Raw genomic sequence first — 18,681 nt, forward strand, 5'->3', positions numbered from 1 at the left:
AGGACCATCTGGGGGTCGTACATCTCGGGAGGGTGACAGGACATTGTCAGAGGAGAGCACCCTCTTTTCCCTTCAGGGATGTTTCCTCAGTCCCCCATGCCATAATGGCATATTGTTAGACTCATGCCCCACCTCCTAATGGATCTATGGTGATTAATCCCCAAACTCCCGTTAAGAAGAATATGTTGGTAACTAGGACGAGGAAGAGGCAGTGAGTAGTAAGGATCACTTAAGTAACTCCATAATGACTGACCTGAGGAAGAGCAACAAAGCAATGAGGATTATGAAGACTGGACGCCCAATTCAGCAGTCTAGTTGTTGGCAAATGAGTAAGCAAGCTGGGAAGTTCAAAAGCGGACCAGCTGCAGCTGAGAGGAAGGAGGGAGGACAGCTGTGTATGCCGGGCTGCCTCGCAGACTGTAGGGCCGCTGAGCACTACGTTGAAGGCAAGCTAGCCGTGGCACGTGAACAAAGGGTGAAACTGACTCGAGATCGGAGAAACCAGGGTGCAGGCAGTCCGCTGCAGCAAGAGAGAAGGCATCGGGAACCGCACATAACGAAAGCCGACACAACCGCAGTGCACTGCTAAAGGGCTCACGTGTAGCCAGTACGTTGCCGCAAGGGAGAGTGGAGAAAAGCTGGGGACAACCGGTAAGCCCTGGGAAGGAAAAATTGTTACCAGCAAGCACATTTCATTCCGCTGAAGCCATAGAAACATCGGTGAACCTAAAAGAAATAAGTGGGTTACCGGGTGGCCAAATAAAGTGAATCACTTCTCAAAAACGCAGCGCGAGGGGAATGGCATCATTGCTAAAGAAGTGAGAACATTTGTAAAGCAAGTTGTTAATGGGTTATTACACCTTAAGTTGAAAGAAAGAGTGACTTGCACAATAAATTCCTGGGGAAGTATGCCAGATTCAGTTAAGTATCTGCATAACAATGAATGTGTGAGTTGTGTTACAAAGTCCTGGCGGAGAAATATACCAGGTGAAGTTCAGTAGTTGTGTAAAGATCAGTAGTTGTGTAATAAAGTCCTGGCAGGAGAGTCTACCAGGTGAAGCTAAGTGTGTGTGTATGATAAAACCCTGACAGGAGAGCATACCAGGTAAAGGTTGATGTATGCATAATAAATTCCTGGTTGGAAGGTGCACCAGGTGAAGAGAAGGTTAGGCATTTGTGTGAGAAGACCTGGTGGGAGAGTGTCCCAGGTGAAGACCAAATACCTATTGCAAAGAACTTCAAGGAAGGCCATGCCCTTGAATTAATGAACTGCTGTAGAATTGTATAAGGAAAAGGGAGCATTTATGAAGAGACATTCCCTTGGGATTGGCAACGTATAAAAAGCGATGAGAAATCTTGGGGTAAAGGAGCTGTTACACCAAGAGAAGCAAAGCCCAAAGAAGGTAATCCTCTTGGAACTTAGTGATTCTTTTTAAAGTGGTGTAACTTAAGATAAGGAATATGGGGAAGGAAGTAGATCCCTGGAACTGTGAAATTTGTTGGTTGGAAACCTTTTTGTTGGAGTTTAACTTTTGTCTTGAACTTGAACGTTTGAGCACTTGGAAACTTCAAGAGTCAATTCTATTACACATTGAAGTTTAGTTAGAGTGTGAAGAGCAGAATAGGATAACAGACACAGGACAGACCTTTTTATTTGGACATCTTGACACTGTACAAACTGATTTGTTTTGTTTAAGTAGGGAAGTTCCTCCTATATTAAGGATAGTGCAGCATTTTCCAGCCTCTTTTTTTGTCTCTGCTGTGTTCACGTCTCATTCCTGGCTTCTCACACCATTAATATTCAGAAACAAGTCGAAGACGAGATACTCAGGTTGTTAGACCAAAACATCATAGAACCAGCAACAGGGCCCACACCATGGGTATCCCCTATAGACCCATTTCCCAATAAATCGGAGGGAGCTGCATACATTTGTGTGTGGAAATGAGGAGGCCAAATGAAGCCACCCAACCTAAACCTCACCAGGCACCCAGAATTACGGACATGATCCATCTGCTAAATGGGCCTACCATATTCTCAAAGCTAGACATCAACAAAGGTTATCATCAGTTGGTGCTCGTCCCTGAATCTCGGTACATAACCACTTTTGTGGCACACACGGGCCTCTACAGATTTAAGCGCATCAATTTGGCATTTCATTGGTGGCCGAAATATTTCAAGAGGAAATCCATTAAGTCATCAAGCATGTGCCCAATTGCATGAACTATAGCGATGACAGTTTAGTATTTGGGAATATATGCAAGAACATGGTGACACACTACATCGGGTGTACCGGGAACTAGAGGCTGATATACTGACACTCAACAAGGATAAGTGTGAATTCCGGAAAAGAATTCTCAAATTTTGTGCCCACATTTTCTCTGAACAAGGCATGCAACCAGACTTGGACAAAGTTGCAGCCGTCAATGAAGCTCCAAGGCCTAACAACATTTCGGACCTCAGATCCTTTTTAGGTCTGGCAAGCTACTGTTTCTGGTGTTTGGAAAACTGCCACGTTAAGAGCCCCAATAAGGGAGCTCACCAAGGAAAGACAAGACTTCAGGTGGAAGCCGGAATGCCAGACAGCACTTGAAACCATCTGAGCAAACATCGCTCAGCTGAAGAATTGGCATATTTCGGATCAGCAAGAGAGACAGGGTCACTATGGGTGCCAGCCTGGTGGGGTTAGTAGCGATTCAGACCCAATATGATGCAAAACACCCTCACATGAGGCTCATTGTATCATACGCCAGCCGCAGCTTGTCAACCAGTGAACAGGCGTACTCTCAAGCAGAGAAGGAGAGCCTGGCGGTAGCGTGGGCCTGCACACATTTCCACATATTCCTTCATGGAAAGGCCTTCACCATTGTCACGGACCACCAGGCACTGTTAACAATATATGGAAATCCAAAGGCGTGAATGCCACCAAGAATTAAAGATGGGGTTTACACCTCCAGGACAACAAATTTACGATCATACACAGGCCTGGGAAAGATAAGAATCCAGCAGATTATTTGTCCCGACATCCCATGGGTCAGGGAAGAGTGCAACATTCCACTGCTGAGGCACAAATTTCTTATGTGGGGCATCAGATGAAGCCATGCCCGGTAGCATGGGGCACACTGCAAAAGGAGTCAGAACAAGACCTGGCATTGGTGATCATCACAAGAACTATAGCAACATGTAAAGAAGAATCCAGAGACCATGACAAGGACATGCAGGAAGAGGTATGAAGTTTGACACTGGTACAGAATGATATCACGACAACAGAAGACAAAATCGTCATGAAAGGGTGCAAAATTGTATTGCCAAGATTGTCACGACAACAAGTCATCTATTTGGATCAAGGAGGTCACCGTGGGTCAGTGCCCACTAAGAAACGTTTTTAATAAAAGATATGGTTCCCTAGGTTTGACAGCAGGGTAGAGGAAATACTAAAAACGTGTACCACATGTTGTGCGATTGCCCCGGCCCACAGCCCTGCCCACTACAAATGTCCATCCTGCCAAAAGGTATTTGGGAATAATTGGCCGTTGATATTTTTGGGACGACCAGAGATGGGTCATATGTATTGGTTGTCATCGAAGACTAATCAATGTTCCCTGAGATACAGATAGTGAAATCCACAGCAGTGACCTGTGTCATGCCCACACTGAATCGGATACTAAAAGCATATGTTGTTCCAAAGGTGATAAAGTCTGACAATGGACCCACATTCATAAGTCAGGATTTTGATAACTTTGCAACATACATGGGATTTAAACACAGAAGAATCACTCTATTATGGCCATAGGACAATGGTATGGTTGTACGTTTTATGTGAAACGTTGGGAGGGCATTACAAATTGCAAATGTCATGGAGAAACAACTGGAGCGGGTTGTACACCAACTGCGGCGTGACTACCGACGCACACCACACAGCACTACAGGAATGTGTCCAGCGGAGTTGATGATTTGGAAGAAGACTGAGAACCAGATTACTGCAGGGAAAAGGTGTGGAAGAGAGGGAAGGATCAGGCGAGCAAGTCCAAAGTAGAGATGCAGAGGAAAAACTGAAGATGAAGACACATGCAGACGCACGTAGAGGAGCTAAGGAAGGGACCTTAGAGCTCGGTGATCTAGTGGTTGTGAGATACCACAACAAAGGAAAGAGGAATTCACAGTAGAGGACGGGGAAGGCAGGTCGATTATCAGAAACACGTCACACATCCAAGTGTACCAGGGGAGTGAAAGTAACCCGTGGAGAAGTCGCAGAAAAGAAGGGAACGCATAGGATTCGGAAGATTCATATCAAGGAGGTAGTGAAGCTTCTGGAGAAGAATGAGAAGCTCAGGTGGTGAACACGCCCCGAAGGAGTACAGAATGTCAGAGAAGTGAGCGACCCACCAGAACCAGGATAAAACCAGTAGACTGATTGGGGAGATGGGGTAGTTACGGATTAACAGTTTAAGAAAGGGGAAGATGTCATGTTCCACTAGCCTTGTTATGTTGGAGGCATGGGTTTGAGTGGAATCAAGATAAGGGAAGTGACGCTGGGAAATAGGGCTGGGCCAGTTGAATAAAGTACGTTGATGTTATAAGACCTACTGTGTCGTGTCTCCTCGTTGAAGTGAGGCCTGGCCTAGGGTCCCGAGAGCAGATGCTCATGTAACATCACATACAAATCCTTGCCTTTCACCTGCTGTCTGTAACTTATTTTTACTGGAGTAATAAGACGAGGACTTCACTTCCTCACCCACTTGGGTACAAATAACTTCTGGTGACTTTAACAATATCAGTACAAAATTGCTATTCAAATGGGTCTGTTTGCTAATCAAAAACATTTTGATTAGCAAACTCTGCTAATCAATTTTAGAAATCTAATGTATGCCTCGATGAAATAATGTCAATGGCCCACTCGGAAGCAACGATAGTGCAGCAGGTGAAAAACATGAGCAAAGTCACCATACAGCCTGCAGGAAAAAAACAAGACACCACAAAATAATTGGCAGTGGCGAAAAGTGAACCAACGAGAAGAACAGAGAAAACCTGTTTTAGATGTCGGTATGAGTTTCCTCATAAGGGTAACTGCCTAACATTTGGTAAGAAATGTGCCACATGTGGAGGCATTGATCATTTCCGAGCTGTGTCTAGAAATGCACCCACGACAGGGCCTTACACGCCACATTCTCTTAGCCCCATCCACTTTCCGTGTAATAACAAGTGGGCTGCAGCCCCTTTCCCTCCACCATGCAAACTGTTCCTCTCCTACATCCCCTGCCCTGCATCTGCACTGTGCATGATAAATAAAGGGAATTGGCGCCAAGGCCCAGGGCTGTAATTCCATTACCTTCACCCTGCCCTGCTCCTGCCTGCACATCCTGCTGTGATTGACAAAGGGATCAGTCCTCGGTGCTGTCTGTCCTGCTCTTTGCCCTAGGGACAGTACTCGACCAAACCAAGTCTACTGGTGTGTTAAACGACCCCCCGCTCTGTTTCATAGAAAGTAGCAGTGAATAAAAAAAGGGGGCATTATCACACTTCCCTAGAGCACAGGTCTGCAACCTTTGGCTCTCCAAATGTTTTGGACTACAGCTCTCATCAGCCCTAGACAGCAGAGTCAATGGGGAGAGATCATCGGAGTGGTAGTACATAACATCTGGAGAGCCAAAGGTTGCATACCCCTGATGTAGAGCAACAGACACACGAACCAATCACATGTTTTTTGACATCTAGCCATCTAACCAATCTCCTTGGTCAAGTTGTTCCATGTTTTGGCCAAATAGAATTGGCCAGAGCATTCCACGTTGGGCTCTGTGCAAGCACAGCATCTGTTGGCAGAACAAATATCCTTAATCAGACTATGAAGTATTAGAATTGATATTGATATTTTATTTGTATCGCGCTCGGACACAAGTGTTTCAGAGCGCGACAAGGCAAGCGAGGGGAACGAGAGAGGGCGAGGGGAACGAGAGAGAACAAAGACGACGATCTTAGCAGTAGTAGGCCCAGTGCCATTGAGAACGAGCAAGTGCTTGGGAGAGGGAGAGGGGTATGTGCAAGGGAGGGGGGAAGAAGTGGAAAGTGCTGAGCAAAAATAAAAAGTAAATAAATAAATAAAACGTGAATAAATAAATAACAAAAGCAACAAACAGTGGTAGTGCAGCCAGCAAGTGGTAAGTGCTAGGAACAAGGCAACAGACAAGTCTGTCTGAATAAGTGCAGAAGAAGAAAGGGGGGCGGGGTTACAGATACAGACCCCAGTGTAAGGGATTGCCCTGAGGCAGTGCAGGTGGGTGGCAGGGTGGGCCAGTACCTGGGCCTTAAAGACAAAGGGAGGCCAGGTGCACGATGATGATGCAGAGCAGATCAACAGTGGAGAGGAGGGCACGATGCTGATGCAGAGCAGATCAACAGGGGAGAGGAGGCGAGAAGGCAGAAGCAAAGAGGACGGCCTTGAGGTGCTTCTGGATTCTTCTTTACATGTCGCTTGAAGTTTTAGAGTGGCAGGGAGACTGATCCAGAGGGAGGCCCCAGCCGAAGACAGAGATGTAAAACACTATCCGTTCTGATACAGGGGCAGAATGGAATGTACAATATTTTCCACCATAGATATCGAAGTGGGCGAGGCAACACAATTACTTTACTTTAGAAGAAATGGAATGATCAATGGTCTGCCAAAAAGCTGGATTAAGGAAACCCACTGTGGCATGGGTCCACAAAATGTGTCCCCTCGATGGGGAAGAGGAGGCACCACACGTGACGTCTAAACGGCAGAGTGAAATCCTGTGTGCATTGAAGGTTTTGTCCACCCATTGCAAAGGCAGCTGCTTTTCACGTCTCTAATAAGGTATTATTGTCGCCACGTGCAACAAAGTTCACTCTGTTGTTATACGTCAACATGTTTTTGTCTTAGTGAAGCAAAAATAGGTTCTCGGCGCTGTTACCGTGCGCATTGCCCCTATATCATGTGCTAAACAGAAGGGCCAGTGCCTAGCTCCCGTACGCTTTCTGGATTTTGATGGACAGGCGTCTACTGCCCTCACTGGTGCAATTGATGCCATTACCTTTTCCTGTGCTGCCTGCACTCTTTCTGTATTGTGACAGACACAAGGCTTCAATCCTGAGGGCTGCCAGTGCTTTCCCCTGCACTCTTCATGTATTGTGATGAACAGGGGGCTTAAAAGATGGAAGCATTGGCCCACCTTCTTATTATGGCATTTCATGTTTTCAGGGAAGCGAAAGGCTGCATTTTAAAGGGTTAAGCACCTTAATCAGGCCGCATTACCAATTTACAACAATAAAGGTAAACACAAATGGTTTGAAAAAGCCAACAGTCTGTTTGCTGTATCCGTTTGGGAATTGTACTGGCTAATAGGCAAACTGTTCATGGGATAGGTGTTTCAATACTGGCATCCAGACAAGAGAACACGTTGTGTGATCTTATGGGTAAACTCATCTGTCTCTGTTGCCTATTCGTTAAAATGGGGCATGGACAGGCTGTCTAAAGTCCAAAGATTCCCTGCTTTGTGAAAGTGAGAGATGTTGTTGAAGTAGGAAGAGGGTAGCCAGTGCTTGAAGTGGGAGGCAGAATCGAGGGAGGGGCTCTAGTCAGGAGGCAAGGCCTAAGCATGGGTAATTGGGATACCCCACCCAACTAGAGCCTCTTCTTTTTTCTAATCAGAAGAGCTTACACCTGCAGGCAGCCCTTTAACCATATCGCCCTTTGGCTAAATAGGCTGCCTGAGTGGGGTTGGCGTATCTGGGACTGGTTGGGGTAGGAGCATCGGTAGGGCCCCGGCTCAGGAGCCTATTTTGGAGACCTCCGTGGCTCTGCCCTGGTTAGCCTCAGCCCACTTAAAGCCCTGGGGTAACTTCTTAGTTTGTGAGGTGGTCTAGAAGTGGCACAAAGCACAGGCAAATGCTCACCAAATGCAGACTAAGTGACCACAAACTAGGAATAGCGTCTGACAGATCAAACTGGAAACCTGGAGGCGCTAGAATCTGCCAACAGAGAAACATGTGCCCAGTGCCAAAAGCTGTCTTTGTAAAGTAAGCCTGCACTGCTGTTGTCTGCCCTGTAGCTGATTTGTAGCATGTGAGGCCAGCTTGCAAAGTCAACCCTGGCTGTGTCAGCTGTGCGTGTAAGGAAAAGCTACAATCTGCCTGGAGCGTATGTTTTGCACGTTTCTTACATGTTATAGGAACTTGTTTAAGAAAGGAGTTACAGTAGCATTCCCCTCACCCATGTTGTAACTGTTGTGCAGATGAAGGAATCATGCATCCCCTGTGCCCATGCTAGACCTTTTCTTTATGCTTGCAGGTATAACAGTGTTCCGGCTGTAAATGATCTGTATATAAAGGAAGCTTGCCATTTGCCTGCCCTGCTGTTCGTATTCTGTATGTAAAGGAAGCTTGCAGTGCCTCTTGGCATGCTACAGTTATTTTGTGCTCTACTGAATTTGTGCCCCAGTATAATTGTTGCCGAGCTGTTGTTTGCCCCTTTTCATCCTAGAGTAATTATTTGTGCATACTCCACAGTATTAAATGTTTGCCCAATCACTAACACGGCCAAATGCACCATACGCAGACCAACTATGTCACTCGCTCGTGGCAATGAAAAAACCCCTCCCTGCAGACAGCAAACAACAGAACTCTACACCTCGACAACCAACTTAAATATCATTGCACCGTGGCACCAGAGGCCCACGAGACTCCCATCGCGACACAAATGCCTCTGTGCCCACACCACAGGCCACCTTGAAACAGACCCGCACACAGTATCGGGCTACTTCAGAACTGCACACATCAACGCATCCCCCAACTGCCCCCCCCCCCCCCTACCATAAGCCATCCTCCTCTTTCGGATCTACCAGTACGAATGTAGAACATGCAAATGGCAGCAGTGTGCCGTATAAATAGTGGCAACATAACAAACACCACCCCAAATACAAAGATATCCGAGGTATTTATTTCCCCACGTTTTGTGACGAAAAGGGAATGTGAGAAGAACGCAGACACCCGAGGAAATCTGAGGAGGAACTGTTCTGTCTCATTTTTTGAGAACTACAAAACAGTGGGGGGGTGGGGGAGGGATGGTGCGGCAGAATGCATGTCACTACATGTCACCAGAAATGACTCGCGACAGAGAAATGTAGGCTCTCTGTCTTCTTTGGCAATACGTGTCTAACTTGTCATGCCAATAAAGTATTTTGTTTTATTGTATTTTCTTGACTTTGGCTCCAGTACGCTTCTCTACTCACCCCAGTATCCCCATATTGTATGTTCCCTAGCAGATCACGCCTTCTCCCTGTGCCAGCTTCACTGCCATTGTATTCCGACACTGGGATTGTTGGAAAAGGTCTGTTGACAGATACCTTATCAAATCAGAGAGGGCGAAGAAGCCCCAGCACATTCCCACATACACCCGCCCTGGTAGCCGTGGACAGCTCCCGTTGCCCGTTGACAAAAAACATCGCCCTCTGTCCCGGAGCACTTCTCTGTTGCTCTCAGAAGCGCTTTTAACGGATTTTTTTTTTTTTAGAAAAGCCAGAAGAAAAACAGCAACAAAAGACACCCACCTGCCGAGCCTCTCGCCTGCTGTCCAACTGGATCTGTTGCAGACTTCCTCATAACAAAAGATTAAATGCCCACTCTTCGGAGTTTCAGTTTCGTTTCTTTTTTCCTTGTTGTGGTTGAGGCAGTGCACATCCACGGCGGCCTGCGATTGGTCAGAGCGCTGCCAGAAGTGGGAGGAGCCCGTGACACAGGCCTCTGTCATAACAGTTCTATGGACACCGGGATGTGTTCGCACGCTGCATCTTTAGGAAACGTTGGGGTTGTGCTCTGTTGTTGTGTTTTGTTACGTTGCTCTCGGCCCTATTACGCCATCCTCATTTATGTTGCCCTCTGTTGTGCCATCTTATTTTGCGATTCTTATGTTGTGCCCTTTATGTAGCTAGAATGGTACGTGTTGCTCTTATGGCATTGCCATGCGAGGCTGCGACGTGAACTCTTATGTCGAGTTATGTTCTCTGTCGTGCTCTGTTATGATGTTGTATGTAATAGTTGAGGTGTGTGGTTTTGTAGTTATGTACATTCGTGCTGCTTTATGTATTATGTCTGCCCCCCCACAGGACGAACACGCAGCTGAGCATTGCACCCGGTCTAGACGTGGCTGTCAAAGGTCGAGATTAAGAGAAGGGCGTCGACAAGGAAAGAAAGATACGTCGGCGTCGCACCTCACGCGTGGCATCTGGAAAGCGAAATCAAGCGCCCCCCCCCCCCCCCGAGTAGAAACAGAAAGGGGGGAATTAACAAGAATGCAAGATCTGGTGGCAATGAAAGACACAGCCCGGGGTGGGGGGGATGGAGGGGGATACGAACAGAGGCGTATACAGGGAGGGGCCTGAGGTGGCACGTGCTACTTCTGGATTCTGATTGGGCACCCCATTATCCTAAACGAATATCATTATGTGTGGGTGCGCTCGTACTTCACGCCACACCCGCATAAGTCAGTACCCCACTTGGGCCATGACAGTCAAAATAGTCTGGACACCCCACTGGGCGCAAAAGGATAAATCGAGGTGTGCCAATTAAAAATCGGGTTCCATTCAAAGAGAAAAGATATAGGACAAAAAAGAAAGGGTGACAATGGGAGCCATTTTAGATGGTTAGACGTTAGACTGCAAGAGGTAGAGAGCGAGACGCTGGTTTGTGTATTCATGTCCAGGAAAGCTGAATCGAAACCTGTCGGTGAGTAGCAATTTCACTTCAGGGAACAGCCTGCCAACCCTGGTATGAATCACCGTAGACACGGTGCCAAGTGGCATTTTAAACGCAAGGGCGTGTGTGACTCGTAAAATGTGTATTATTCCTTTCCATTAAACATATGTTACGTGCATATCTCAGGAACCTTCACGTGCTTGTTATGTTATATAGGGGTGCCATTTGCCCGGATTGAGTCAGAATTGACCGCATTTTGAGAGCTGTGTCTGGTTAAGAAAATAAATCTGGATTTTAACGGTGTCCTGAGTCGGCATTCAGAGTTTGAAGACACATAAGCCAGTAAGCACCCTGGGTTCAAAGTATTGTTAGCCAGCGCTGAATGGGTTTCCCGAAGCGTTCTTTCAAGCTGTGATTTATAGCTCTGTTGTCAAATAAGGGCCGTCCAATTAATGTAAAATGGGTCATGGTGCAAGTTCACCTTAAGCGACCCTTTCATGTGCAAAGCTCAAACTCTTCATGCAAAGTGCGTAGAGGCTGTTATCACGAATGCCAACATTCTAAAGCTCTGGGAGGGAGATTTTGTACGAGAAATCAGAATAAATGTATTTTCCCATAGGAATGCATTGGGGCTAGAATTATTTTAGGTGGGAGAACGTGAAAAATAGCAATATTTTTCACTGAAAAATCAGGAGTCTCCTGCCTAAATCAGGGCAGTTGGCATATATGCATTATTTTTGATAGTCCATATACATTTTAAAGGCAGGCCGAGACATCAGGTCTCCAGTGGTGTACCGAGCGGGGCAGAGGGAGGGTTTCAGCTTGCCCCCACCCCCAGTGGCTCTTTAAAGAGCCAGACTGGGACATTTGGCAGTAGGACACCTCTCCCGTTCGGCACCTAGAGGGTGCCAAACGGGAAAGGTGGCCCGCTGGCAGGATAATGTCATGAAATGACAGGTCGTTCCCGCAAACTGCACACACCCTCAGCGGGATGGCAAAAGTCATGCTTTTGCTTCAGGCGCCTGCAAGGGGTCTACGGTGCGCAGGCCCCACCCTAACGTTTTGGCCTTTCCACGGCTCCCACTTTCGTGTGTACATTCGAGCTCCGGGCAGCAGAGTGGCTCTCCCAGGGACCTGAAGTTGCTCTGAGATCAACAGAGCATAACCAAGGGAGCCATTAGACATTGGAGGGAGGGAGGACTATTAGCAAGTACCTTTGTCCCTTACAAAATGTGAATGGGGGGGATCAGAAGTGAGAACAATGCATACTGCTGCATGCTTTATGAAATAATGACTATGGCTTAAAAACCCAAGGGGTTTTGTTAGGCTCACATTCCTCTGCATGATGCTATTGTGACTTTGCTCAACCTATTTCTATGAAGATGTATAGTGTAAAGTTAGGTAATTATGAAAGACTACGTTATTATGTAATGTACTTTGCATCCAAGACATTTCTATAAATGAAGTATTATTTAAGCACATGAAATGCAAAGCAAAACCTTAATTAATATCTATATCAACTAAACCTGCAAAGATGTGTTCAGTTTCCTCTTATTCCACAGCCTAATGCTGTGATTGGCCACTCGACCTCCAAATAGGGCCAATCGGGAGCCGGCAGGCGAACGCCGGCCCCCCACCAAAGGCCCACACTTAGGCCCTGTCCGTGTGTTCTCTCACTGCGGCCTGGACACTCTTCAAGGCAGACACTCCTCTCCAGGCGACAACGTTATTCACCAGATGGTGCCTGATCCCTGATTTCTTGAAGGTAAGCCCAAAGTGTTCGACTCCTGCATGCGAAAATTTGGCAAAAACAGAAAAACGCACGCTACCCGCACCAGAATATATTATTTGATGTCCGCACACCAATAGAATATTGGTTTTTGCGGATTGAAGTTTGTAATGTGCAGCGCTGCACCCATGTTCTTGGTGCTCACATTGCCTCCCAGTAGCACTGAAAGTACTTAAAAAATGGCGGCCGCACCATTTGGCACCGAAGTACTCTTGTGATTTCCTCTTCTTCCACAGCATAATGCTGTGATTGGCCACCCGACCTCCCAACAGGGCAAATCGGGAGCCTGCAGGTGAATGCCGGCCCCCCACCAAAGGCCCACTGTCTGTGGCTGTCCATCATCAACAGAATCCACCACCACCAAATGGGTAAGTTATCACCCACTTTTTGCTCCACTGTGCTGCCTCCCAAACCTCCCCACCTGATCCCGCCCGTTTCGCTGCCTCGTCACTTAAGGCATACTACTGGCTGCACTGTAAAGGCGAGCACCCTCCATAACACTGCCTTAAGGTTAGGATATCCACCACCCTGCAATTGGCTGGCTGTCTCTCCGCTTCTGAACCCTCTTGCCGACTAAATCACCACTGTCGCTAAAATCGCACTGCACCCCAGAAGTCTCCTACTACCGCTTTGTTTGCCCAGCAACGTCCCCCGACCTACACGTTCGCACCCCACCTTGACTACAACCTCCTGGCTTGCCTCAACGCCCCTCTCCCTGCCCATCCCTCCTCCACCATTCATCATTGCATGGACAAGCATTTATAGGTGGATCACACGTGGACTCGCTCATTTCACCCTGCAGCACACTTGTACAACAGGTACAATAACCAACTGCCTAACGCGTGTTAAGGACTGACTATTGGACTCTGCTAATATTAGCCAATGCCAGGATAATCTTGATTGTTGCACCTTGTTATTATTAGGAAACTATTGATTGTTGCACCTTGATATTATTAGGAAAGTATTAATTATTGCACCCAACGCTAATGCCAGGAAACTCTTGATTGTTGCAACTTGTTATTATTAGGAAACTATTGATTATTGCACCTTGATATTATTAGGAAAATATTGATTATTGCACCAAATGGCAATGCCATGAAAATCTTGATTGTTGCCCCTTGCCTGCCCTAATATTTGCACCTAGTTTATGCCATTTTGTTATCTACACCCTGACCCCGCCCACTCGATACTTGCTCAGCCTGCCAGCCATCACTCACTACTGGTTGAGACAATATTGAACTACCTTACCCTCATACAAAAGCGCAATTACTACCACCCCAATCACCCAGCCAAGCATATTAAACATCAACCCACCACATGCTACCACATACAACACCACAACACCTCAATCATCAATACCACTACCGCCCTGTCCATCCTTCAGAGAAATGAAAGACTCAGTAACAAAATGAAAACTACTCTTCACACTAGGAACACTCACCAATCCAAGGAAAGCAACCTCATCACACCCACAGCAAATAGGACTCACAACAAGGCCAAAGAAACAGACTTGCTCCCCGCCATCAAAGGAGGTCTCATTAACGCCGGCTCCCTCCCCGCGCACACCCTAGATATATCAGACCTTATCACCGCCAATGACCTAGACTTCATCGCCACAACATAAACTTGGCTATATCCAGCAGCAGGCTCCCACCCTTGCGATCGCCTTACCAGATGGCTACTCCATCATCATAAAGGACAGAACCACCTCCAAGGGAGTCGGAGTCGCCTTCATTTCCAAAAAGAACTTAAGCATAAGGGAATTACCCAACCAAGAAATTTCATTAGGAGAATCGCTGACAGTGAAAATAACCATCTCCGCTACAGCCTCTCCCCTGCTTCACCTAATATACAGACACCCAGGCCCCACCTCATTGTTTGAAGAGGACATATCCACACTACTAACCTCTGACCTCAAGCCCTCATCCAAAGGCATCATCCTAGGAGACATCAACCTGGGCCTCAATGATAACGAAACCCAAGCCTCCGCTCTATCTAACACCATAGAAGCACTAGGATTCTCCATTCGCTCTGCAGGACCCACCCACAACAAAGGCCGCACCCTAGATTGGTTAGCCGACCACAACTGCACCATCAAGATATCTAACACCGACCCCTGCCCTTGGTCAGACCACAACACAATGCTGTTTACCATCAACACATCGTCACATTCCAGCTTACCCACCATCATTGCACCTGCAACCCAAGTTCGTACCCACCGCAACATCACATCAGCCAACATGCTCCCACTGCTCTCTACGATCATAGATCACAATGACAATATTACCGACCCCACTTCCCTGGTAGACACCTACAATCAGATCATGGATGTATCCATTAACAAATTGGCCTCCCTTGGCACATGCAAAGCCAAACCCAAAGCCCACATCAATCACTGGTTCACCTCAGAGCTTAAGAACCTGTGCAACAAAAAAAGAAATGCAGGAGCTAACTGGAAAAAAAAAACAGCCATGACAATAAACTTCTATTTGCCACATTAGCCACAGAATATAAAGAAGCTACCCTCCAAGCTAAGAGCAACGCGTATAACACAGGCCCCTGACACTGTTACCAAAGATCAGGCGTTGTGCGAAAGCATACAAAAAGCACTCCTGGACAAAATCACTTCCTTACAACAGAAGATCAACCTAAAAAAATAAAAAATCGCCGCTCCTTCTCAGCCAACTACCACAGAACACAACCCCACAACATCTTACCCCGGGTTTGGATTCTCACCTATTACAGTAGAGAAGACTATCAAAATCATAAAAGGCCTCAAACCTTCAAAATGTCAAGGAGACATTTGCCCGGCCACGTTGATCAAAGACTGTGCAAACAACATAGCCACATTTATCACATCCTTAGTTAACAATTCCTTTTCCTCCAACAAAGTACCATAAAACCTGAAGGAAGCGTGGGTACTCCCCTTATTGAAGAAACACACTTTGGACCCTAATGTTCCAACTAACTATAGGCCCATCACCACAGTGCCCTTTCTATTAAAAAGGTTGGATAGTGTGGCCTATGTACAAATCCAGAACTACCTCGAAAAACACAATCTTCTTAGCCTTCACCAATCAGGATTTAGACCCAGCCACAGCACTGAAACAGCCTTGGTAGATCTTAAAATCCAAATAGATCAGGGGAATCCAGACGTGGACCCCTTGCTCACTATTCTTAGAGAGGCACAGATCCACCCTACTGATGAGGTCCAACCAGACCGAAACACGTGTCTGGGGTTTCTGTTGTTACTCTTGTTCAGAGGAGAATTGCCTAGCATTTCGGTGCTGTACTGCCCCAGGGCAGGACAAAAACTGATATGTTTGGGATATTTCTTCTCTGTGAAAGATAGTGAGCTAAAGACTCCAGGCAAGTCCCTCGTAACCAGGACTAATGTTTGGCAGAGGGACTCCCAGGACCCCCTTGTTAATTTGCATTTTTAAGTAACTTTGGGTCTCACCCTAAGTTACTAGGGGAATCCAGACGTGGACCCCTTGCTCACTATTCTTACAGAGGCACAGATCCACCCTACTGATGAGGTCCAACTAGACCGAAACACGTGTCTGGGGTTTCTGTTGGTACTCTTGTTCAGAGGAGAATTGCCTAGCATTTCGGTGCTCTGCTGCCCCAGGGCAGGACAAAAACTGATATGTTTGGGATATTTCTTCTCTGTGAAAGATAGTGAGCTAAAGACTCTGGGTAAGTCCCTCATAACCAGGACTAATGTCTGGCAGAGGGACTCCCAGGACCCCCTTGTTAATTTGCATTTTTAAGTAACTTTGGGTCTCACCCTAAGTTACTAGGGGAATCCAGACGTGGACGCCTTGCTCACTATTCTTAGAGAGGCACAGATCCACCCTTCTGATGAGGTCCAACCAGACCGAAACACGTGTCTGGGGTTTCTGTTGGTACTCTTGTTCAGAGGAGAATTGCCTAGCATTTCGGTGGTGTACTGCCCCAGGGCAAGACAAAAAATGATATGTTTGGGATATTTCTTCTCTGTGAAAGATAGTGAGCTAAAGACTCTGGGTAAGTCCCTCGTAACCAGGACTAATGTCTGGCAGAGGGACTCCCAGGACCCCCTTGTTGATTTACTCATCTTCTCTGTGAAAGATAGTGAGCTAAAGACTCTGGGTAAGTCCCTCATAACCAGGACTAATGTCTGGCAGAGGGACTCCCAGGACCCCCTTGTTAATTTGCATTTTTAAGTAACTTTGGGTCTCACCCTAGGTTACTAGGGGAATGCAGACGTGGACCCCTTGCTCACTATTCTTAGAGAGGCACAGATCCACCCTACTGATGAGGTCCAACCAGACCGAAACACGTATCTGGGGTTTCTGTTGGTACTCTTATTCAGAGGAGAATTGCCTAGCTTTTCGGTGCTGTACTGCCCCAGGGCAGGACAAAAAATGATATGTTTGGGATATTTCTTCTCTGTGAAAGATAGTGAGCTAAAGACTCTGGGTAAGTCCCTCGTAACCAGGACTAATGTCTGGCAGAGGGACTCCCAGGACCCCCTTGTTAATTTGCATTTTTAAGTAACTTTGGGTCTCACCCTAAGTTACTAGGGGAATCCAGACGTGGACGCCTTGCTCACTATTCTTAGAGAGGCACAGATCCACCCTTCTGATGAGGTCCAACCAGACCGAAACACGTGTCTGGGGTTTCTGTTGGTACTCTTGTTCAGAGGAGAATTGCCTAGCATTTCGGTGGTGTACTGCCCCAGGGCAAGACAAAAAATGATATGTTTGGGATATTTCTTCTCTGTGAAAGATAGTGAGCTAAAGACTCTGGGTAAGTCCCTCGTAACCAGGACTAATGTCTGGCAGAGGGACTCCCAGGACCCCCTTGTTAATTTGCATTTTTAAGTAACTTTGGGTCTCACCCTAGGTTACTAGGGGAATGCAGACGTGGACCCCTTGCTCACTATTCTTAGAGAGGCACAGATCCACCCTACTGATGAGGTCCAACCAGACCGAAACACGTATCTGGGGTTTCTGTTGGTACTCTTATTCAGAGGAGAATTGCCTAGCTTTTCGGTGCTGTACTGCCCCAGGGCAGGACAAAAAATGATATATTTGGGATATTTCTTCTCTGTGAAAGATAGTGAGCTAAAGACTCTGGGTAAGTCCCTCGTAACCAGGACTAATGTCTGGCAGAGGGACTCCCAGGAACCCCTTGTTGATTTACTCCTCTTCTCTGTGAAAGATAGTGAGCTAAAGACTCTGGGTAAGTCCCTCGTAACCAGGACTAATGTCTGGCAGAGGGACTCCCAGGACCCCCTTGTTAATTAGCATTTTTAAGTAACTTTGGGTCTCACCCTAAATTACTAGGGGAATCCAGACGTGGACCCCTTGCTCACTATTCTTAGAGAGGCACATATCCACCCTACTGATGAGGTCCAACCAGACCGAAAAACATGTCTGGGGTTTCTGTTGGTACTCTTGTTCAGAGGAGAATTGCCTAGCATTTCGGTGCTGTACTGCCCCAGGGCAGGACAAAAACTTATATGTTTGGGATATTTCTTCTCTGTGAAAGATAGTGAGCTAAAGACTCTGGGTAAGTCCCTCGTAACCAGGACTAATGTCTGGCAGAGGGACTCCCAGGACCCCCTTGTTGATTTACTCCTCCATCACCTCCAGCACCTTCCTCCCATGGACAGATCATAGCTGCATACAATTCACAATCCCGACAGCACCTACTACAAAAACCACAATACACAAATCTGCAACCTTATCAAGAAGCTCCAAAGAATTAACTGCAGACAACCTACGGCCCCTTCTTAACATACCATGCCTTGCTCCACCATTTTCACAAGACCCAAATATCTTAGTAGATATCCGTAAGGTCACGCTCACTAACGCAATCAACACTATTGCTTCTCTAGAAGAAAAAAAAGAAAAAAAATCCTTCCACTCAAACTCATGGTTCACAGATGACCTCAAAGCTCTACGCATTAACAAACGCCAGGCGCTAAAAAAAAGGCAGGCGAACTCTTGCAACGCCACTAAAGATCTATTCAGAGACATTGCTAAAAAATACAAAGTTGCCATTTTTAATGCCAAATCAGATGCCTACAACCGTCGAATATCAGACTCAAAGTCTCATTCAAAAGAACTCTTTACCATCTTTAAAGAGCTCACAGTGCCTCCCATCTCCACTGACGAGATCATCAAAGATGAAGCTTGGT

At 46.6% G+C, this 18,681-nt stretch overlaps 1 protein-coding gene across 1 annotated transcript in view; it reads right to left on the reverse strand.

The window, feature by feature from the left end:
• The window catches only part of LOC138526778 (uncharacterized), a 281,718-nt gene extending 271,655 nt beyond the window's left edge, over window positions 1–10,063 (reverse strand). Inside the window, exon 1 of the mRNA XM_069637467.1 lies at window positions 9,559–10,063. Within this exon, the coding sequence (XP_069493568.1) occupies window positions 9,559–9,758 (200 nt within the window). The 5' untranslated portion in view covers window positions 9,759–10,063. The remainder of the gene's footprint in view (window positions 1–9,558) is intronic.
• Window positions 10,064–18,681: the final 8,618 nt, after the last annotated feature.

Source organism: Ambystoma mexicanum, chromosome 1q (assembly GCF_040938575.1).
Source record: "Ambystoma mexicanum isolate Mex_15411 chromosome 1q, UKY_AmexF1_1, whole genome shotgun sequence".
Classification (NCBI taxonomy): domain Eukaryota; kingdom Metazoa; phylum Chordata; class Amphibia; order Caudata; family Ambystomatidae; genus Ambystoma; species Ambystoma mexicanum.